The sequence below is a fragment of the Canis aureus genome, chromosome 21, assembly GCF_053574225.1.
Source record: "Canis aureus isolate CA01 chromosome 21, VMU_Caureus_v.1.0, whole genome shotgun sequence".
NCBI lineage: Eukaryota > Metazoa > Chordata > Mammalia > Carnivora > Canidae > Canis > Canis aureus.
The window spans coordinates 9395654-9418551 of NC_135631.1; the positions used below are offsets into that span (position 1 = coordinate 9395654).

General features: G+C 55.8%; 1 protein-coding gene across 3 annotated transcripts in view; it reads right to left on the reverse strand.

Annotated features, from left to right (window-relative positions):
* The window catches only part of KCNQ1 (potassium voltage-gated channel subfamily Q member 1), a 323311-nt gene that overhangs the window by 246567 nt on the left and 53846 nt on the right, over nt 1–22898 (reverse strand). Inside the window, exon 1 of one of the 3 annotated variants that reach the window (XM_077862850.1) lies at nt 11553–11618. The exons of the other annotated variants lie outside the window; for them this stretch is intronic. Coding sequence (XP_077718976.1) covers nt 11553–11603 — 51 coding nt within the window. The 5' untranslated portion in view covers nt 11604–11618. Of the gene's footprint in view, nt 1–11552; nt 11619–22898 lie in introns of those variants that run through there. 3 annotated transcript variants of the gene reach the window in all.

Consider the following 22898-nt stretch of genomic DNA (forward strand, 5'->3'; position numbering starts at 1 on the left):
ACGTGCGCCGTGGGGCCCTGCAGGCACAGCCCGGGCCTGTTCACTGGGCCTTGCCCTCAACCTTCAGGGTAGCCTAGAAGGATGGGCCCTGAGCGTCACCCCGCGGTAGCTGGGAGCATCACCGCACGGCCACCCTTGGGCCCCGAGTCCCCGTCTTCACAGCCGCTGCTTGCTCTTGGGACCTGAGCGTCAATGCCGCACCACAAAATGCCAGGCACTTCACCGGGTCCCTTTCTGTGGGGGTGGAGGGGGAAGCCACCTGCAGAGGGCGGGGGCCTTGAGTGGGGGTCCCTGAACATCCCCTCACCCTGTTTCATCGTGGTGTCACCAGGGCACAGGCAGGGGCTCCCAGGATGCAGACAGGCCAGGGCACAGGCACGCTGCCCCCAGTACGTCACCGTGAGGTCCTCACTTGAAAGCCTGCCATTCTGAGGACCTGACACTAGGTCCCACCCCACTGAGGAAAAAAAGCTCAGAGTCACAGGAGGGTACGGGCGGCACACAGACACACCGGCCCGCACCTGCCTTCGGTGTTTGGGGGTAACGGTGTTGTGACAGCAGACCTGCCAATCCCTGGAGCCGAGATAAAGGCTCCGAAGAGCAGGTGCTTATCTGGTTTCTTCTGCCGTGAGTGCACACGGGGGAAAGGTTTGCGATTACTCAAGCGTTTCGTAACTCTGTGGACCCACAGCTCCCAGAGAAGGATGAAGGTCGCTGGGGCCTTATCTACTGTTCTCCTTCTTTATCAGCCAGTGGATCCTCATGGGCGGGAAGATTGTCCAAAGCCCACGAGTTCTGAGGCTCAGCGCTGCGGGCACGGCATGATTTAGCAGCATCGGGAGCATCCCGCCACGAACCGCTCACATGGGACAGATAGCAAGAGGCCCCAAGGTTAAACCCGCTGAGATTAGCTGAGCTCACGTCCCCACTCTTTGGGTGGAAGATACATTTTCTTCTGCTGACCAGTAGAGGAAGGCTCACAGACCCCCCCGCCCCATCCCAGGGGTCTCTGATGTTACTGCCCCACTATCTTTATGTGAAAAATTGTAAAGAGAGGTGGAAGACCAGCCACCTAGGATTAAGTGTCAGGGACTGTGGGGTGGTGGGGGCTGCGGGTTGTCTGGTGGATGACAAAGGGCAGGATTTGGAGCCAAGGACAAAAGGCACAACAGCCTCCCTAGTGGCCCCGTGGATGCCAGACGTGGCCAACTCGGGCATGTGCATCCCCAGAAGCTCCTGGCCCCCTCAGAGGCCTCCTTGGGGAGAAGGACACCTGAACTTTCCAGGGCAAATGGGATTTCGCTGGACAGAGAAGAGGGCCCAGAGACCTGAGAGGGGGTGGACGTGGGGACAGACCGGGCCACCCATCAGGGCAGGGGTGTGGCTGACCGGCATGGGGGTCTTCCCTTCTTCCCACAGGCCTGGGAAACCAGGCCAGCCCTGGGCCAGGAGGCATCCCCATGGGGGGCTGTGGTCCCTCCAGCACAGAGCCCGGACGGCGGGCTTCGGGGCCAGCCCAGCTGTTCTACCTCCAAGTGGGACCCGATAAGCCACAGAGGGAGCTGGTCCCGGCATTCCCAGGACAGTCAGCTGGCCGGAGAGCACGAAGCAGGCGTGCAGGCTGCTCAAAGCACCCTTTGTTTGCGGACTGCCTGTGGCCAGCTGCTCCCAGCCGCGCGCCCGCGGTGAGGGCTCATGGGCCTCACGGTGACATGTGCTGGGCACAGCTGGAGCCCTCGGTGCACAGTTGCCACCCACCCCGGGGGACACCAGCCCCACCCTGCCAGAGCTGCCCCACCTTCGGACAGGCGCCCCGGCGCACCCAGCAGAGGGGGCAGGGGGCCTGCACCAGGCGGGGTGTCGTGGTTCCCAGACCCCACCAGGGAGCTTACCCCCCCTCCTGCCTCTCCCTGTCAGCTCCCCCCTTGGCCATGGGGAGCTCTGCTGCTTGACTGCTTCCCCTTGGCCCCACAGACCTGCAAATGTGTAGCCACACAACCTTGGCCCTGGACCCCTCCGCTTCCTGCCTGGGTTCCTGGCTCCCTGAGGTGGCCCTAACAGGTCCGGTCCCTGCTCAACATAGCCTGTGGGCCAGGCCTTGCATCAGCCACTGGGAGGACAGGGAAGGAGGCCCTGCTGCCTGAGGGGAGCTCCAGGCTGGGACAGTGGGGCAGGCCAGGTCCCTGAAAGCCCCCACCCCCCACAGGACGGCAGGAGACAGGATCAGCCTGGTGGGCCACTCAACCCTTCCAATACCCGAGCATCCTCATCTATCAAATGGGGGTCCCTGGTGGTGTCTACCTCTTGGGGCGGTAGGGGGCTGAGATGAGACGAGTCCCTCCGGTCTGTGGAAAGGACCTACAAGACAGGGGTGCATTCACGGCCCCCAGGTAGAAGGGACCTCCCAGGGGCAGGTGGGGAGGAGGGTGCAGGATGGACAGGTGGAGCACTCCCGACCTGGTCTGGGGCCGGCATGCCACCCTGCCACCCCTACAGGCCCCACGCCTGGCTCGGGACCCTCAAGCTGCCTGCAGCACAACCCTGACCCTGACAATGCACCCCAAGCCTCAGCACCTCCACCTGACCTGATCTGTGTCTCCCTGGCTTGGCCTGCCTCCTGCCAAGGCAGTGGACTCATCCCAGCCCAGGGGACCCCTCCCCACCTCCTCGGCCATCCCCCCAAGGCCGGGGCCTGCCTTCAGTGCTGAGCCCCAGCACGGCACCCAGCTGGTACTCGAAGGGCCACATGAGAAACTCTAGGCAGGACATGCCTGCTTCTTCCCTAGCATCTCCTCACCCAGGGTGGGTGCCACACTCCAGGCCCCATTTCCCTGTGTGTGGGACATGGATCCCCACCCCCACATAGGTGGGGCCCACCTGCCTGAAGTCATTGGTGCTCTGGGGCTCCCCTGCAGCCTCTCGACAGGCCAACCCCCCCCCCCCAAATTCCATGAGGGCCCCACGAGTCACCAGACACTGAAGAGGTAGATGCCCCCTGGCCGGAGGCTGAGAGCTGGACAGGTTAGCCGCCCCGGGGGCTGCCCCCTCCCCCATGAAAGGTTGTTACAGGTTTGGGGCAACTCAGAAGGCGCTGGGCCACTTTCCCCCAAGAACTGTCCCCCCACCCCCCGCCAACTGCCTGGGGTGGCCCTTCTGCAGGCCAAGCAGGAGAGGCCATAAGACTCGTTCTGTCACCACAGGGATGGATCTTCCCAACTGCCCAGCAGCCCCGCCCTACACGCGGGCAACAGCTGCCGCCTGGCCCCCTGGCCTGGTGCGGGGCCACTGCCCGAGCACCCAGCTCGAGGGAGGCCTGCTGTCCAGCCTGGTGGGCGGCTGGCTGCCTCCTCCAGTCCTGTGTGCCCCCTAAGCAGCCACCTGGGGGTATAGGGAGGCTCCAGGCACCCCCACTCCTCAACCCCGTAGCTGGGGTCAGGCCCCTGGGTCCCCTTATACCACCACCTGGCCTCACATTCAAATGTGTTGTTACAGCTGCACAGGCTCGGTGGTCACTGGGGCCAGGCTGTAGGGGTCTTGAGTCACAGACAGGGCACTTGCTCCACGCCTGGGCATCCCAGGGAATCCTCTGGGGGGCCAGACAGCCTTTGAGGAAGCAAGAAGAATGGAGGACAACTTCTGAACAAGTACACCTATGGCCTGAAGCTCAGGCTGGCCCGCCTGCAGAAGCCTCACCAGCTCTGTTTCAGCCTCCAGCCTGCCGCCTCCTCTGTCCAGAGCTCTGCAGGCACCTGTGAACCCCAATGCCCATCCCCCTTGGCACTTGCAAAGGGGTCTGCGCCTCATGGTGATGCATGTACTCGGGGAGCAGGGAGGGTAAGACCAGACCAGAAACTCCAGCACACCTGCAGCCCTAGCACGTCCTCAGATTCCAGGCCACCTGGCTCAGCCTCTGAGGAGAGGCCACCCACCCGCAGTGGGAGAGGGAGCTCCCTGATCACTTTACTTCCCTTGGACTGCAGGTGACATACCAAGGCCCACTTCAGTCACACAAGCCTCCAGTGGTTGGGCAAGGGGCCCCAGTTCTGGGACCCAGCTCATGGTCTCAGACCGCATGCCAGCATTGCAGGGGCGCCTAAGGACTGCTTGCTCCCTCCCCACCTGGGTGTTCCTGAGGTCAGGAGGTGGACCAGGGCCTGGCCACTCCCAGAACATCTGACTGGGCTGGGGGAGGAAGATGTGGCCAGGAAGTGGCCCCCAGGGCAGCTGTCTTCTCCCTGCCCAGAACAGGCTCATCACAGACTCTGATGAAGCAGCTACATGGCCCCTGGACACCCCCAGAGCACCTGGCAAAGGGTGGGCACCCAGGAGGCATTCAGTAAATACATGCGTGTGTGTGTGTGTGTGTGTGTGTGTGTGTGTGTAATGTACACATTCTACCTATTATTTGCTTTTAATGAGTGAATTTTAACCCATGTAGGGAGACAACACTCCCAATACAAGAAAGCTACTTGCTAAGCAAATGTGGGCAATAGTATAAAAGTGTCCACAATCAGTGCTGGGGGTGGGGGGCAGGCCAGGAAAGTGCTTCCTACCATGAGGAAGGATCTGCTTTCCATAACCTTACATAGCGTGCTTGCTCCACATTCATCCCCTGTTGGTCCTGACGGTGAGTGAGACGAGCACTGCTAATTCCCAAATGGCTGGGCCTTTGTGGTAACCTGGTAGCTGTTTATTTCTAATTGTATGGGGTTCTGATCGCAGCCAACTATATATTAACTTCTCAAAGTATGTGAGGTTCTTCTTCCCAGCCAGGAGAAATGACTGGCTTTACAGATGTTCCGCAGGCATAAGTAAATAGAACATCTCTAATATCACGATCCATAGTTACGGTGCTGGTTTTAAAACACAGCCCCAAGATTCTTCACCACTCTTCCCGCTGCATCTGAACTCCATGCACCAAAAAGAAGGCGGTGGAATAACACTGCCCACTCTCCAGGCCTGCCCACCTCCCGTCCCAGGTGCCAAGCAGTGAGGAAGCTGTGTACCCCGGGGCAGCCCTGGGAAACAGGTGGGCCTGCCACCCTGACAGCCTGCGGCTGAGGCTAGGCAGAGCGGGGATGGGGCTGTCCCCACGAAGCCCTGATCACTGCAGATTGGTGAGCCCTCGGGACAGGTATTGAAGGGTTTGGGGATGCTTGTTACATGGCTGTAGGTAACCATCGTTTCAGATTACCATTAGAATCCCCTGCAACACAAACTGTCTACACCCTCTCTTATTTTGTGTCCGCCAGAACTGTCCTATTCTAAGCGGTGTGTTAAAGTCTCTTGCAGTGATCCTATTTCACTGATTTTGCCCTGCATTTCCAGTAGCTTTTGTTTTATAAATGTTTTATGCTGAGCAGCCCGGGTGGCTCAGCGGTTTACCGCCGCCTTCAGCCCAGAGCGTCATCCTGAAGACCCAGGATCGACTCCCACGTCGGGCTCCCTGCATGGAATCTGCTTCTCCCTCTGCCTGTGTCTCTGCCTCTTTCTTTCACTCTGTGTCTCTCATGAATAAATAAATAAAATCTTTTTAAAAAAATAAAAAATAAATAAATGTTTTATGCTGTTCGACATATCAGAGTCCACAATTACATCTCCTCCAGAAGTGATACCTCGTGTGGGCTTGTCTCAACATTGACAGTGTGCACTCTGCTTTTGCATGTATTTGTGTGGCATTGCTTTGGCTGGTCCTGTGTTTTTCAAGTGTCCATTATCAGCGTGCTTTACTGAATTCCTCTTGAAAACACATTTGTTAAAAATAAAAATAGAAACCTTTCTCATAGTCCTGCTTTTTAATAGAGTTACTTCAGCCATTCATTTAATGTAAAACTGGATACATAAGCTTTATTTTCCCATCCTACTATTGCTATTTTATGTTGTTATTTTATTTTCCTTCAAGATGGGGAAGTAATCAACATCTTACCCTTTCCCTCCTTGTTCCTCTGTGGACACTTCACTGAACTGTTTCATCTCATCACTGTGCCCTATGTTTCTGACACTTATAATCACACCCACTCCAATCTGAGGCAGTTCCACTGTAGTTTCCCCTATGATGGCTTCATCCCCAGAGAGACAGGAGTTTCTCTGTGATTTCACCTCCTCCCTGTCCCTAAACCCCCATCAATGGCTCCCCAACATCACTTTTCATAGATTTCATGAAACCCTACACCATTATCAAGAATTCCTGAGCACAGGGACCTCTCTTGTCTCTCTCTGACCAAGTCCCTGGCTCTGAGCACAGTGCCAAGCCCATGGTGCAGGCCGGGAACCATTAGTACAATGAGTGACAAGAGTCCCCAAGGGCTGCCTACTTCTTGTGCCAGAAGAGGACAGGTCAGAATGATCCCCAATGTCCCCCACTTCATAAGCCCAGCCCACTCCCCTGGTCCAGACATCGTTCAGGATTGAAGTGTACCTCCCCGAATCTCATGTGCTGAAGTCCTGTACCCAAGGACTGGTGACTGGGACCTTATTTGGAAACAGGGTCTTTGCAGATGTAATTAGTTAAGACCAGGTCATTAGAGTGGGCCTTAATCCAATATGATTGGCACCCTAACAAATAGTGGGGAGATGGGTACATACAGGAAGAGCACCGTGTGAGGATAGAGCAGAGACCGGGTGATGCATCTACGAGCCAAGGAACCTCGCAGATAGCCAGCAACCACCAGAAGCTGGGACAGAGCTCCCTTCAGAGCCTCAGAAGAAATCCACCTGCTGACACCTTGACCACAGACTTCTGGCCTGAGAGGGGCAGAATTGGTGCCCAGGGGCTCTGGGTTATCTTCAAGGTCAGACCAAGGGCTGGACAAAGGTCCCTGCACATGTCCAGGTCACAGGACCCAAAGCTTTCTCCTCCTGGGAAGGGGTCCTGCAGGCCTTGGCAAGACAGTATCTCTGTGTAGGCAAACACTGTCCTGTGCCTTCCCCACTCCATGGAAAAATCTCAGCTCTGAAGACAGAACCCCAAATACCAGAAGAGGCATCCCAGCCTGACAATTAGCCAAAGCAAAGGCCCCGGGGCAGGAAAAGGTAGGTATGTGTGTGTGTTGGGGGCAGGGGTGCGGTGTCCTGTGCTCTAAAGAGTCAAAAAGGCAGGTAGGGCTTTCCAGAAAGCAGATCCTGAACCCCCCACTGAGCCCCACTGCGTGGCCTTGGGGCCAGGAGCTCCGTGAATCACACCCGGGGCCTCGCACGCAGGAGTAGCCGGGCGGGCCACCCTGCAATTTGTGGTGGGGGAGCAGGAGGCCCAGAGACCGCCCGTGCCCGGCTGCAGACACCATTAGCCGCCCAGCAGCCAGCTTTACACGTATTTAAAGCAAATCCCCCGTCTTCCCCAGACAGGGCTATTTCCGTCTATGGGCCAGCTAAATGGGGTTTATTTTCAGCCCCGGAACCTCACAGCTGAGGGCTGTTAACCCCAGAGAAGTTCCACCCCCTGTGATGGCCACCTTAGCTGGCTGGGATGGGTGAGGAGGGCAGAGGGGGAGGCGGTGTTTTTATTTGCTGAGAGCCCAAGCTTCTAAAAATGTCTTATTTAAGAATTTACCCAGAACGAGAAGTTTACCAAACCAAGAGAGACTCGGGGATGAAAACCCTTTCTAATTATCTGGTTGAAGTGCTGAAAGGCTCTGCCTTGGTTTGAACGGTGTTGACTTTAGCAGAGGCTGAGGGGCTCCGAGGACCCGGCGGTCGGGGGGCTGCCGCCCTGGGGGAGGGCCTCACAGGGTGCGCGTGCCGAGTCCCCGCTCCTCTGGGTCCCAACTGCTGGGTACCTCGCCCGGTTCCGCACATCCAGAGATTTTAATGACAGGCGGTGAATTTAAACAGTTTTTTTTTTTTCTTTCAGGAATGTTTTAAGGGATTGGGAGGAAATTGTGCACGGATTTTGCTGTTTTAAGAGCTAATATGTGAACAGCTTCAGAAGGATGTATGTTGTTTTAGGGCTGGAGTTTACAGAGTAAAAGCGTAAGACAAAAGCAGAAGTGCCATGGGCTCCAAGGGCTGTCTACTTGAATTTCATCCCTCTGAGAAGGGGTGGCCTTCCCGAGAGCAGGGCTGGAAGGAAACAGAGGAGGTCTGATCTGCAGCACCCTCCCCCCCCCACTGCGTCCTGTCACCAGCACGTCCACAGGGGTGCCCAGCTGGGCGGCTGCAGTGAGGGGCTTGAGGGGGCTTGGAGTGGCTCTGGGGCACAAGCCATCAGCCTGCAGCTGATGTCAGAGCACCAAGGAGGGTCCCCCCCCACAGCCCCCAGTGCCCACATTCCCAGAGGGGACAGGCCCTGGGTGGGGGTGGGCTCCCAGTCCTTGGAGACAAATATCAGAGAACAAGCTACCACGAGTTACTCAGGAAGAAATACCCAGAATAGCCCAAAACCCATGAAAGAAACTGAATTTCTAACCGAAAACTTCCCCACAGAGAAAGCCCCAGGCCCGATGGCTTTGCATGTTCTGTTCAGTGAAGAAGGCAGCAATTTTGCCCTAACTCTTCCTGAACCGAGGAGCAGGAACCCTTCCCAACCGATTACCTAATGCCAAAAGCAAAGACGTTACGAGCAAACAAACCAGACCATATCCCTCATGAACACAGATGCAAAAACTCTAGATTTTAGCAAATCAAATCCAGCAATGTATGTTTTAAAAACTCATCATGACCAAGTGGGCTTTATATGCAGAATCCGGGGTTGGTCTGCTCGCTGAAAATCACGGAGTGCTGGTCACTGTACTCATGAAGGAAAAAGAACACATACAACCTTCTCAACGATATAGAAAAAAAGCATCAGATAAAATGCAACAGCCAGTCTCAAAAGCCACTCTTCCCAGCAAAGTAGGGAAGAAGCCTCACCGGGCAACGTGTAAAACCCACAGCTTGCGATCCTACCTCCTGGTGGGGGACCAAACCTCCCCCCAAGACCAGGAACCTGATGTGGGGGACCGCTCCCTCCTATTTACTAAACGTGATGGTGGAAGCAGAGCCAACGTATCAGGCAAGGACGAGGAACAAACAGCACGGGGATGGACAAGGAAAACAATAAAACTGACTTTATTTGGAACAACACGATCATCTCCATAGAAAATCCTAAAAAAGCAACCTCCCCACCCCCAAAAAAAAAGCAGCTTCCAGAACTAATAAGGTTAGCGGAGCCACAGGCTACAAGGTCAACATGCTAGCCACAAACAATTCGAAAGTGAAATTGAGAAAACCGTACCATTTCAGTGTCAGAAACACGAAACAGTAACGAACCACGCAAATTACGTGTGAGATCTGCACACTAAAAGCCATAAAACACGGATGAGTGGTATGTAAAAATATCTAAATAAGTGCAGGGACACATCGTGTGCAGGAAGCAGAAAAGCTCAATGTTACAAAGACGTGCAGCAGACTTAAGTGCGTGGCCGGCGCGGCCCGGCGCTGATCAAAATTCCGGCAGGGTTCTTTGGTAGAAATTAACCGATTCTCAGCTTTAGGTGGAAATGCAGAGAGCACTGGAAGAATTGCCAACATACTTTTGAAAATGAGCAAAATTGAGGGATTAACACAGCCTGATTTCAAGGCTTACTATAAATGTCATATTAATCAAGACAGTGTGGTAGTGGCAAAACAGATTAGAAAGTCCAGAAGCAGACCCACGCATATGGTCAACTGATTTTCATCAAAGGTGTCAAACTAATTCGATGGAAACACGGCACTGGAAGAATTGGGTAACCACATGCAGGAAAGATTTAATACCTGTCACTGCGTATAAAATTAAACTTGAAATGAATCACAGATATAAACACAGAACGTAAAACTAGAAAATTTGTACAGAAATATAGAAGAAAAGCCTTTGTAACCTTGGATTAGGCAAATATTTCTTAGACAGAATACAAAAAACATGAACCTTTAAAGGGGGGAAAAAAAAACCCAAAACACCAAACCCTGAAAAATTGGACTTCGTCAAAATTAAAAACGTCAGCTCTTCCGAAAGACAGTGTTGGGAGCAAAGCGAAGCCACAGATCGGAGGGGGCGCTGGGGGGTGGATATTGGGGAAAGGCACATCTGACCATCGGAGTCTAATGTCTAAAATTCTATCTGGAAAATAGGAAGAGCTCCTATAACTCGTTGGTGAGACAAAGGACCCAGTGCCTCGCGTGGGCAGGATGTCACAGAGCGTGCATGCGTGTGGCCAGTCAGCCCGGTGTCACCGGTCACTTGGGAGATGCCCCCGAAACCATGGGGTGCGGACCGGGCGGTGGCGAGCACCCAGAGCCGCCGAGCTAGTCGTGCGTGGACCGAAGGCGACGCCCCACAGAGCAAACTGTGGGAAACAGCTCGTGGTTTCTCAGCGAGGTCAGCGAGCGTCGACCGCACCACCCGGCCATCCGCTCCGAGGGATTTACCCAAGAGGAATGAAGACATGGGGCTACTCGAAACCTGTGTGCAATAATCAGGGCGGCTTTAATCATAACAGCCGAAAACTGGAAAGAGCTCAAATGTCCATCAGCCTGTGAATAGATAAACAAACTGTGGTACATTTTATCCTTTCCAATTAAAAGGAAACAAAGTAGTGAACGCAGGCCACAACATGGATGAAGCTCAAATGCATTCTGCTCAGTGAAAGAAGCCAGACACAAAGGCTCCGTAGCGCAGGATGCCTTTCACATGACGTTCTGGAAAAGGCAAGACGACGGGGACAGGAAACATCCGTGATTACCAGGTGCTGGGGGCGCGGGGGCGGGGGTGAGCCGCCAAGGGGGCACAGGGGGACTCTCGGGGGCGGTGGGAACCTTCTGGATGGTGACAGTGGCCGTGGTCGTGGGACAGCCGTCGTCTGCCAGGACCCGCTGACCGGCAGCACACCTAGAGACGAGCGGTTTCGCGGCTGGGAAGCTGGGGTTCCGTAAGCCCACGTGGAAACCAGGAAGAAATCAGACACACACAGAAGCCAACCCAAGAGATGTACCATCAAACTGACCCTTCCGTAAAAGACGAGTTAACACGGTGGAAGGAGAGACGTGCGAAATCAAAGATCAGGTTTTGGAAGATTTTACAAAACCATCCTGAGTCCAAGATCGGTCCCCCCGTCTGCCCAGAGTGGATGTCCGGCCGTCAGCAGGCCCACCGAGCTCCTGTCCCTGCTCCCCACCCTCTGCCCCTGCAAGGAGGTCTCCTGCACCCCCACTGTCCTCCTCTGTGTCTTCCCTGGAGACTGAGCCCAGCATGCTGACCCCTCACATCTTGGTGACCACCTGCCACCACCAGATTCACGCTCCATCAAGAGCTCCCAAGGGTGCCTCACACTCAGCCTGGCTCACATCCATGCCCTGGGCTGGTTGCACAGGAGACGCTTGGGAAACAGGCACCCAGGAAGCCCCACGACCAGATCGTGCCCAAACCTCACACCTGAGACCCCAACCCTCTTGCATCCCAATCCTGGGTGAGCTCAGCATCACCCATAGGGTGCCCTGCAGCCGAGGGGCCCCTTCGGGCTCCCTGCAGAAGCTCCTGGGCCATCCCCCACCCAGAAAGGCCCTCTCCACCAGCCCCAGACTCACGGCCCACATCCCACCTGCCTTCGGGGGACCTGGGCCCACACGTCGGCTCGGCCCCCAATCTGCATGCCGACCTCGGGAGGTGCGCTTCTGGCCCCACTCACACGGGCGTCCAGCTCACTCCCAGAGGTTCCCCAGCCCCCCACCCAGCCCCACGTGCACGCTCAGAGCTGCTCAGTAGGGAATTTGCAGAGTTCTGAGTTTTCTGTGACCTTCAAAGTATGTTGGCTTCTTCCGTCTTCCGCCCACAGCATTTCACTTAACCCCCAGAGCGACCTGACGAGGGGGCGGTGGGGTGACGGTCAGGGTACCCCACATGGAAGAAAACCAACCACAGTGTCACGGGCTCTTCCCCTGCAGAGACTCCTGCATGGGGACTGAGAAGACTCATTGTCGGGGGGTCCTAGCCCCTGGTGAGTGAGCGAGGGCCAAGGTACGGTGGAGGGCTGGCCTCCCCGAGGACACAACATTTGACCTGCAGCCCAAAGGACAGGAGGGTCGCACATGGAGAAGGCTGGACATCGGGGAGGCCAAGTCCAGGAGGCGGGACTGGTGGAGCCGAGCAGGGACCCTGCCTTGAGGGGCTTTGCAGGTCACAGGGAGGGGTGTGGGTGTCCCTTCACAGTCATGGGAAGCTTCCGGAGAGTTCTAAACAAGGCAGCGACTGGATCTAATTCCCTTTTTGAGGAGATCTGACCTGACTGCCATGTCATGGGTGCTGGTCAGGCCTGGCTGAGGGAGAGAGCCAGGTGGGCGGCCAGCATGCCCTGGACTAGGGGTGAAGGGAAGCCCATGGTGCAGAAGCAATAGGGCACATGGAGGCCCAGAGCCTCCCAGACATACAGCTGCCTGTCTGGGACCATATCAGAGCCCTGTGGCCCAGGTCAGAGAGCCCAACCCTTAACCTCAACACAGCCCAGCCCAGAGCTGTGCGCTGGAGGGCACGAGAGATGCCCTAGATCTGGGGATGCTCAGAGTGCTGCCCAGTTCATGGCCAAGGAGCATGAATGCTTAGAGAAGACTAAAGAAATGAGAGAAGTACTGGCCAGCTCTAGGCCACAGATGGTCAAGGCTCAACTTGCCCCCAAGGCTGAGATGTGGGCCCAGGGCTCTGCTCCTGGACGTGCCCCCCGGGAAGTCAGATGGCAGCCGCCTGCCCAGCCCAGGGTGCCCCCGCACACCAGATGGAACCTGCATGATATGTGTAGAGGCCCCAGGACAAGTGCCACTGCAGAGCACCCCCACCCTGGGGGCTGAGCCCCGCCACCAGTGCAGACCCCGTCCAAGGCTCTAGATGGTAAAGGACCTGTGGCTTGCGGGGGCTCAGGGATGGAGGGAGGCAGAGGTGGACAGTGACACTCCCTTGCATGACCCAGCACATCCTTCCTCATTGGTCAACACCCACAGAAAGTACACCAAACCTGACCCCTAATGTAAACTGTGTACATGAGTGAACAGTAACGATCAACGCTGGTTCATCGATTGCAACAGTGCCCTGTACTAACGTGAGATGGAAAGAACAGTGGGGGACGCAGGGTCCGGGGCAGATATTTGGGAACTCTGTACTTTCTGCTCGATTTTTCTGTAAGCTTAAAACATGCTGTGAAAAATAGTCTAGCAGTTTTATTAAATAAATTTTAAAAAGAATTTTTATTGGCATACACCCCACCCACTTGTGTCTACATTGTCCTAGAAGCTCTTGCTGTTCGCCAGTGGGGCGGGGGCACGTGTAGCCTGTGAAGCTAAGTTAAATATGGGGCCCCCACAAGAAACACCAGTGCACTCATGGTATGGTTTTGTTCTCTCCCTGCCCGGGCCTGACTGCCTTCCTGCCCTCGGGCCAGCAAGCTCCCTGCCTCAGGGGTCCCCTGACACCCTGCAGTGGAGACAGGCTCCCACAGGGAGCACAGGCAGGTATCCGAGGCCCCATCCAGCTCAGGCACAGAAGGGCCAGTCAGGCCAGGGCTGACACAGGGCGCCACATACTGTCCCCTCTGCTAGGAACACCCCCGACAGAAATTTTCACCTGACTCAGTCCTTTACCTTCACACGGAGCCACATTGCCCAGTGAGGTCACCATAGCACATCACTGTCTCTCCTCTGGGCACCCAGAGGTCCACCTGTGCTTTGGACACAGGTGGGCTATGCATGCCACTTGTGTTTGGGCGGCAGGTGGGGGTCCAGCAGTGTGGATGCGTGTCAACATGCCAGACTGTGACAGGTTACATGAGAAAACAAAGATGGGAAATGCTACAGGTGTGAGTGCAGAGGTAGCCATCAGAACAGAAGCGTGAGCCTCCCCAAATATCACCATATTTCTATAGAGCAAAGAATGTACATCTTATAGGGAAAACAAAATACCCAAGTCATGAAAGACTGACAGAGACCAAGAATATAAGTCATGCTAATAAATGCAAATAGACTTAACTCTGACCCATTAAAAGAAAAGCATTTGGAATCAGGTTAAGATTCAGCATATGTTTCACATAAAAAGCACACTACACGTATAAAGACACACATAGGTTAAAAATAAAATTAAAAAAAAAACAAAAAAACCAACTGCAGGAACATTAAGAAAAGAAAGCTGGAGAGGCCAAGGTAGATTTTAGAGCAGCGAACATGACCAGGAATGAAGAAGGTAGCTTTGTAGTGATGAGGGCATAATGGTCCTAAATGCTGATACATCAATAACAAAGTCTCATAATACACTGTGCAAGGGTGACCAGCCCCGAAGAACACACACACAGCCCCACAATTGGAGCTGGAGGTCTCAGAGCCTGCGGTCTTCAGCAGGACGAGCCAACAGGACACCTAAGAGGACACAGCAGACCCCACCACCAACTGCAGCCACCACTCGAGGGTTACAGGGCAGTGCTCCCAACAGCAGGATGCACACTGTGCTCCCATGCCCGGTGTGATACATACCAACATGAACCATATGCTGGGCCATAAAACAAGTCTTAATTGCATTTAAAAAGAATCAAATCATATGAAGTATTTTCTCTGACCACAAATGAATTAAAGTAGACATTAGTATCAGAAAGGTAGCTCAAAAACCCTCACGTGTTTGGGAAGTAAGTAATGCCCTTAAAGAAGAGATGCCCTTAAATAATCCAGGCATCAAAGAAGAAAAAAAAATCAGGAGATATTTTGAATGGAATGAAACTAACATAATGCATCAAAATCTGTGGGATGCAACTCCAGTCTTTAGGGGGAACACGTACCCCCAAACTCCCCTATTACAGGGACCTCTAACCAACGTCCTCAGCTTCCACCTTAACACACACACACACACACAAGGACAGTCAACGAAAACTGAGTAAATACAATAAAGAATAACAATCAGTACAGTAACCAGTGAAATCGCAGAAAAGAAACGTTGAAACTTCAATCAAATGTTGGTTCTTTGAGATCGATAAAATCACTGAACTCATAGCCAAACTGATCACACACACACACACCCAAAAAAGCACAAATTACCAACATCGGGAATGAGAGAGGTGACATCACTACATACCCCACAGATGTTAGTTAACACCCTGGGTGAACCGAACAAAGTCCCTCAACATACAGAACTCCAAAATTCACTCAGAGAGAAACAGGTAACCTGAGTATTTTATTAAGTTTAAAACCTAGTTAATGACCTTCTGACAATGAGAAGTGCAGGCTCAGAGAGCTTTATTGACGGATTCCACCATGGGTGTGGGGAAGACACAGACTGATTCCACACACACTCTTCTCCTATATAAAGCGAGAACACAGCCTGGTGCACTTGACCATGACAGCACTGCTCTGGTACCAAATCCAAAACGTTGTAAGAAAACCAGAGAAAATGTCCCTCGTGAACCGAGATGCAAAAGTCCTTAGCAAAATTTCAGCAAATCAGGCCCAAAAGTCTACACAGAGAGTAGTATGACATGCATAAGTAGGGTTTAGTTTAATATCTGAAAATCGGTCAATGTGATTCACCACACTTTGCTCAAGAGATGGGGAAAAAAACATCCTCCTGTGTTAAAAAACCTCACAAGCATTTGAATCAGAAGGGGTCTCCTTCCATCTGAGAAAGGAGGGCTATAGATAACCTGCCCGCAACACGCGTGGTGGTGAGAAGCACAGTGTGTCTCTCCCACAGTTGGCGGCAAGGCAAGGATGTCCGCTTAGCCTGTCTCTGTTAGACACGGTGCTGCAGGGGCAGCCAGTTGGACAAGAGACACTAGTGGGCATCCAGACTGGAAAGGAAGAGGTAAAATGGCCTTTATATGAAGACATAATTATTGATGTAAAAAAAAAAAAAATTGGGACGCCTGGGTGGCTCAGCAGTTGAGCATCTGCCTTCGGCTCAGGGTGCGATCCCGGAGTTCCGGGATCGAGTCCCACGTCGGGCTCCCCACAGGGAGCCTGCTTCTCCCTCTGCCTGCGTCTCTCCTCTTTCTCTGTATATCTCATGAATAAATACATAAAATCTTTTTTTAAAAATCCACAGAATCCACTAAAAAAGCTGCCAGAAGGAAGAATCGAGTTGGGAAAGTTTCAAGACATAAGGTACTGAAATTATAGTTCTGAATACCAGCAACGAACAACCAACGTACCACCACAGACTACAGCATGAAACACAGGAGACTCTTAGGTGTCTGACAAAAGATGCACGGGACTTTTGTCCTGGAAACTACAAAACATCCAGACAGAAATTCAAGATCTAAATAAACGGGGAGGTGCGCAATGTCCATGGTCCAGAAAACTCGATCTCAGCAGATCAATCCTTCCCCCCAACTGATCTCTGGATTCAGTGCCATCCCAAACGTAACCCATACCAGCTTCTTTGTGAAAACTGACAAGCAGCTTCAAAAATTTATGTAGAGATGCAAAGGACCTGGGGTAATCAGCAATTCAAAAGAGAGGAACAAAGTTGGATGATTATCTTAATTCATTTCAAGTCTTCTTATAAAGCTATAGTAAGGGATCCCTGGGTGGCGCAGCGGTTTAGCGCCTGCCTTTGGCCCAGGGTGCGATCCTGGAGACCTGGGATCGAATCCCACATCGGGCTCCCGGTGCATGGAGCCTGCTTCTCCCTCTGCCTGTGTCTCTGCCTCTCTCTCTCTCTCTGTGTGACTATCATAAATAAATTTTAAAAATTAAAAAAAAAAATAAAGCTATGGTAATCATGGTGGTGCGGTGCTGGCACAGACGCAGGTTAGCAGATCAGCGCATCAGCATAGACCATCCAAAAACAGGTCCATGTTCTCATAAGTTGGCTTTTTTTTTTTTTTATAAGTTGGCTTTTTAAAATGGTGTCGTGACATGGTTGCATGGGTCAAGGACGCTCTTGTCAACAATTGGTTCTGAAACAACCGGACACTCACGTATCAAACTAGGAAGCTCAACCCATAATTTACACGGTATACAAAAGCAAACTCATGGACCTAAATGCAAACACTAAAACTATCAGAAGAAAATCTTAGTAATCACGTGTTTGGGAAAGACTTCTTAGATACAAAAAGCAAAAAAGAAGGAAAAAGCTATGAATCTGATGTTGTTAAAATGGAGAACGTTTTGTCTTTAAAAAGCACTGTTCCATGAATGAGAAGGGCAATCATAGACGGGGGAGAAATATTTGTGAACATACACCCACGTATCTATAATATATAAAGAGTCTTTATGATTTAATAAGCAGCAGAATACGACCTAGTGATAAAGAAGAACAGGTCACTGACACACACAATCACCTGGATGAGCCTCAAGAGATGATGTCAGGTGAAAGGAGCTACACAGGAAGGCACCGGTGTAGGAGTCCGTTTATAGAACGCTCTAGAAAACAAAGGCCAGTCAGTGGGTACCTCCTGAGTGGAGACAGGTGGGAGGAGGGATCCCAAGGACACAGGGACATTTTGGGGAGGATGGTGGTATCTGCTGTCCTGATGGTCTCATGATGTCTACACAAGTCAAAATTTACCAAACTGTGCACTTGAAATATGGCATCTCTCTCGTGTCAATTATTCCTCAATGTGGCTGGTTTGGGTTAAGAGAGCAGCGGAGATAAACCAGCGGCTCCTGTGGGTCCAGGTACCCATGCTGCCACCAGGTTGCTGGCTCACAACCAGGGCACCTGAGTGGGGTATAGATGGCCCTCCCACCCACCTCCCCAGCACCCCTACCCCACTACCACACACCTGCCCAGACAAGGAGGCCACCATCTTCCACCATCCACCATGGTCCACCATTATCAACTGTCCACTCTGATCTACCGCGGTCTACCACCATCCACCACTGCCCATCAACTACTGTCCACCACTGCCCACCACTGTCTACACCATCCACTACTGTCCACCACTATCCACTACCGGCTACCACTGCCCACCACTGTCTACCACAGTCCACCACCATCCACCACCATCCACAACCATCCACCACTGTCCCGTTGGCCCTGTGGACTGAGAACTTTGCACCGTACATGCCTGCTCCCCATGGCCTCAGGTGTCAGAGCCACCAACATCACTGCAGTTTTCCACATGAGGGAACTGGGGTAACATGGGTGGGCCTACTGGGCAGTCTCAAGGGGCCTGGACCCCAACCATCTCCTTCAGTCTCCCTAGCAGGGCCCCAGGGCTGGAGGTCTTGGAGAGACACACCTAGGAGCAAGCCTCTCCTTCTTTCAAACCAGAAAGGGGTGAAGCCTGGAGGCTCAGGTCTGCTGCCCCCACCACCCCTCGGCTGTCTGTCTACACAGGAACCAGTGATGGAGTCTTTGGACAGGGGCCTCTGAACCCTGACAGGGAGAAGCTAGAAGTTCTTATGAGTACCCAGCTGAGAGGGGTGTCCCCACATCCCAGAGCTACTGAGCGCACCAACAGATGTCCTCACTTAAAAGGACATCACCTTGAACCCACGATGAAGACCGAGACCATGGCAGGTGGGGGCCGTCTCAGGAAAAGTTCAGGGGATCCCATCCGGGGCCAAGCCCATCTCCCCAGTTACCCCACTCCCCGGAAACAGCAGTGAGGTCACGGGGGCTGTGGCAAAGCCCTGGCTTTCCCAGAGATCGCCACGTCCCGGGACCCCATGGGGTAGGTGACACGAGAAATGAGGAACACCCGGACCCCAGCGCGGGTCCCACCTGCAAGGACCGCGGCCCTCGTCCCCGACCCTCCCCAGCCAGGTGCGGGGAGCGGGCCCCCCGAGAAGAGGCTCAGGGACAGCTCGGGAAACTGAACACGAAGCCGAGCTGCCCGCCCCTCCCCCGGCCGCCGCCGAACCCTGCTCTGAATGCACGAATTATTCTCAGCTCATCGTGCTCGGAAACTGACCAGATCATCGCCCGCCAGGAAGGGGGCAGGCCGCGCCTCTCAGCACACACTTGACATTCTGTTCTCCTCCAGGCTTCCGTGCTGACAGTTTCTGGATTAAATGTGCAAATGGAACGCGGCCCCGAGGGGGTCTCGCTCCCTGCCGGCCCGAAGCTCAGGGCTGAGTGTGCTTGTGCGCACGTGTGCACGCAGACACGTGCGGGTGCCTGAACAAGTGCGCCACGTGAGTGTGTCCACACGTGCGTGTCCACTTCCGCGCATGGGTGTGCCTGTGGCCTCGGGGCCACACCAGGCACGTCTTCCCTATCGGCGACGTCAGCTACCCCCGACCTCAACCCAGCTGGGAGCGCAGTGCCACTGGCCGCGGGTGCTCCAGCTTGGCGTTGGGCACGAGGAACTGTCCTTGGCCTGCTGGTGGCTGGGTCCACCTGAAGGTGCCACTGTGGCGCCCCTCACCTGGGGCTCAGGCTGGGGGTCTGTGCCTCACAGCCGCCAGCCAAGGAGAGGCCTGGAACTCGCCTTCCCAGGGGCTCAGTAGCCACAGGCTAGGGAGGGCAGGATCGCCCCGATTCCCGTGAGCCTGAAGATGCCTGGTGGGCTTCTCGGGCCTCCTCCGACAGCCTGGGTGTCATCGAGCCCTGTGGAGCCAGGCTGGGGCCACCCAAGGGTGCAGAAGGCACTGACAGGTCATGCTCTGGGCACAGTGTGCTGGCCCCTGGTCAAGACCGTTTCTGTCTGGTTCTTAGAAAGGGCTGGCAGCAGCAGCCCCTGGTCCCGGGGGTCCCCTGCGGTGCCCCCTTCCATTTGCCCCACAAAATGTGCCCAATCAGAATGTGATTTTATAACCAGAAAGCAGAAAAGGCAGTGGAGGAGCTGCTGCCCCCAGCCCTGAGGTCAGCTGAGTGAGGCAGGGGCCGGGTGTGGGGGCTGGGCGCGTGGCCGTGGCTCCCGACCCCACAAAGCGGCACCAAGCCCCCTTCTTCCTGCCCGTGAAGTCACACAATGACACACTTCAGTGGCCGCACAGCCGGGGCTCTGGTTTTCATTCTGTGTGACCTGGGGAGGCAGAGAACATGATTATAACCCGTCTGAATGCAGTGCCCTGGGGCAATTGCTCCGGCACCTGCACGGGCCCGTGGCCCCCGCCCGGCGACCAGCCACTCGGGCAGCCCGCTCGTGCGGGCCGCGACAGCTGGCAGACACCGCCACGCTGCGCCCCACAGCCACGAGGCCCTGCGGGCTCATCCCATTACCCTGGACGACTTCCCCAGGGCAGCCCCCGGGAGCCCCCCGCGGAGTGCCAGTGCCAGGCCCCGCCTGCGCCCGGCGACACGCTGCCTGTTCAGCTCGGTCCCCGTTATGTTATGTCAGCTGTTACCCTGTGCTTAAAACAAGGCTCTCCAGCTGGCCGGGGTCAGATGTGAAAACAAGGCCCTCACAAAACCCGGCCCTCCAGCTACCCCGAGCCGGAGACCCCCACTGAATGTGGCACTTAATGACGAGCGTCTTTCCAGCCCTCGGGCAGAGCATAAAGGAAACACCTGTCCCACGGACGGCACACTCTAATCCCGCTAAATCCCGAATGGAGGAGCCTGCGGGGCCCTCAGCAAGGGGCCCCCACCCCAGCGTCTGACTTTTGTCCCGGGCCTCAGGAAGACGTTGACAAGTTTTGGTGGGCCGGGCAGGAGAGAAAACACGGGAGAAAACACGGGAGCCAGCCTGGGAGCGCCAGGAAGCCCAGGCCTCCCTCACGAGCTCACGCCTTCCAGGCGGACCCAAAGCGCCACGCCGGGACCGTCCTCCCGGGGGTGGCTGATGGGTGACCCGGGCAGGAGAACGCACCCTCACATGGGCCACACCCTCCAGGCGGCCAGGAGGGTCTGCTTTCTAGCTGATGCTGGAGGCTGAGCCGAGCCCCCCCAACCTGCCCGGAGCCAGGGGTGCCCCACTCGTTCCCACCACCCCCTGCACCCCAGCCCAGGGCGGCTCTGTCTCTGGTTACCAACCCGGAGCTGAATCATCACAATTTCTGAAAGGAGGAAAGACAAGACAGCGGAGTATGGGGGGTGGTGGGGGGTGGGGGAGAATGTGAGACCACCCAGGCACCTGGCCACTCCGGGGAGAAAAGCCTGGAAACCTCGCACACGCGGGCACCCAGGTGCCCGAGGAGGCCATGGGGCCCCCTGAGCTCTGCGGCTCCCGGCGGAAGTGCTCCCCGGCAGGCAGGCCACCTCTTCTGTGCTCTGAGGCCTGTAGGTCAAGCGCGCTTGGGGGGCCCAGGGCAGATGGGGTAGCGGCCGGGGCTCTCACCGGGCTCCCAGCAGACGCCAGCACACACCTCCCACCCCACGGCTTCACAGCCGGCAAGAGGGAAGTACCACGGGGACACGGTGAGGCCCGACCCGGGCGACCCGCAGGGCAGGAGGGGCGGGTGCCAGCCAGCCGTGGCTGCTCTCAGGGGCCCCCCGCTCGGCCCTCGTGGGGTCACCCTCGGACCCCGGGGACCCGGCAGCAGGCCCAAGCCAGGGGCCGCCTCCCCTTTCCCTCGAGGGCCACGTGGAAAGGAAGATCCAGGCGGCCATCTGTGGGGGACTTGGGGCATTCTGCAGGGAAGCGTCAGACACTTGGGGCCGTTTCTGCGACCCCTGTCCGAGCCCCCACCTCGTCCTGAGCAGGCTTGATCGATATGACAGTTCTGGCGACAGATAACGGGCCCGGCTGTGGGCCTCACAGAGGACGTCTTTGTTACAGAAAACGAGCCACTGCAGGCCCCTCCACACACAGGGCCCCGGTGTGCTGGCAGAAGGTTCCGGTTACAGCGAGGACTCCTGCTTTCACAGCTCTCGGCTGAGCGCAGACCCCGCATGAAGGAATGTCAGCTGTCCCCTCAGGAGCAGCTGCCTCCAGGCCAGGAACGCAGCCAGCCCCAACCCTGTAACCCTCCCCAGAAACGGGGTCCCGGGTGGGGTGGGGACTGTGTCCCCTGCTGGCGGGGACGCCCCAGCCGCCGCCTGCAGCCCCGCGAGCCTCGAACCCTCTGCCCTCCGCTTCCTCGGGGGCCGGGGCGCCGTCTCCTTCCTAAAGCAGGCACAGCAGAGCATGGGAGGAAGGTCACCAAGGAATGACCAAGGCCCTGGTCACAGAGGTCAAGCCTGTGACAGCCCCACACGATGAGGAAAACACACCCCAGATCTGGGGCAGCGTGGGCTGCGGTGGGACGGTGGGGGGGTGGGGGGGACACCCAGGGAGCAGGTGTCAACGTGCTGGGGGCCTGCTTCGGGGCTGCAGAGGTGGGTCGGGCCGATGCCCACCATCACCAGGGGGGCAGGGTTCATTCTCGGGGGTCCCTGCCCAGTGGCAAGGGGCTCTGGGGACCCCGCCAAGTCCCCTAGAGGGCAACGATTTCAGAGTCTGTTGAGAGGCCCCTGAGGCTGTCCAGGGCCACCAACAGGGCCACTGGGGGTTGACCTGGACGGAGGGGACTGAGGGGGCTGTGGGGCCTGCTGGGGCCTCCCTCACCCCAGCTGGCACAGGGGAGATGCCCCCACCAGACAGGCACCATCCAGGTCCTCCACACGTGTCCTGGGCCCTCGTGGCCACCTTTGCCCCGTCCCGGAGGCCAGCGTCCCTGTGCCTGTCACCCTGGGGCGACCCCAGGTGGGGTTCAGGGCTCATGAGCAGAAAGCTGAGCAGAGCCTCAGGTGCTCGGTACCTCGGCCGTGCAGCGGGAACCCCAGGCCCACCGCGTCCCCCCACCCGCCAGAGCCTCTTGAAGAGAAACGCCCTGCTCTTCTCCATTTCACAGGCACAGAAATGTCCAGAATGCAGGTTGCCGTTGTTTGGGGCTCTTTAGCTTTTAGTGTTTTTATCAAAACCAGCAAGGCTCTGGTTGGCCCCTGGAAGCTCAGCTACCAGGGTCAGCCGGGAGCCCCCGCCCTGCAGAGGGACAATCCGAATGCCTACGCCAGACAACAGCCCAACCGAGAGCTCGCAGGACACGTGTGCACAAGACACAGACACACGGCGGTACACACGGCACTGCCTTCCTGCTCTGGGGACTGA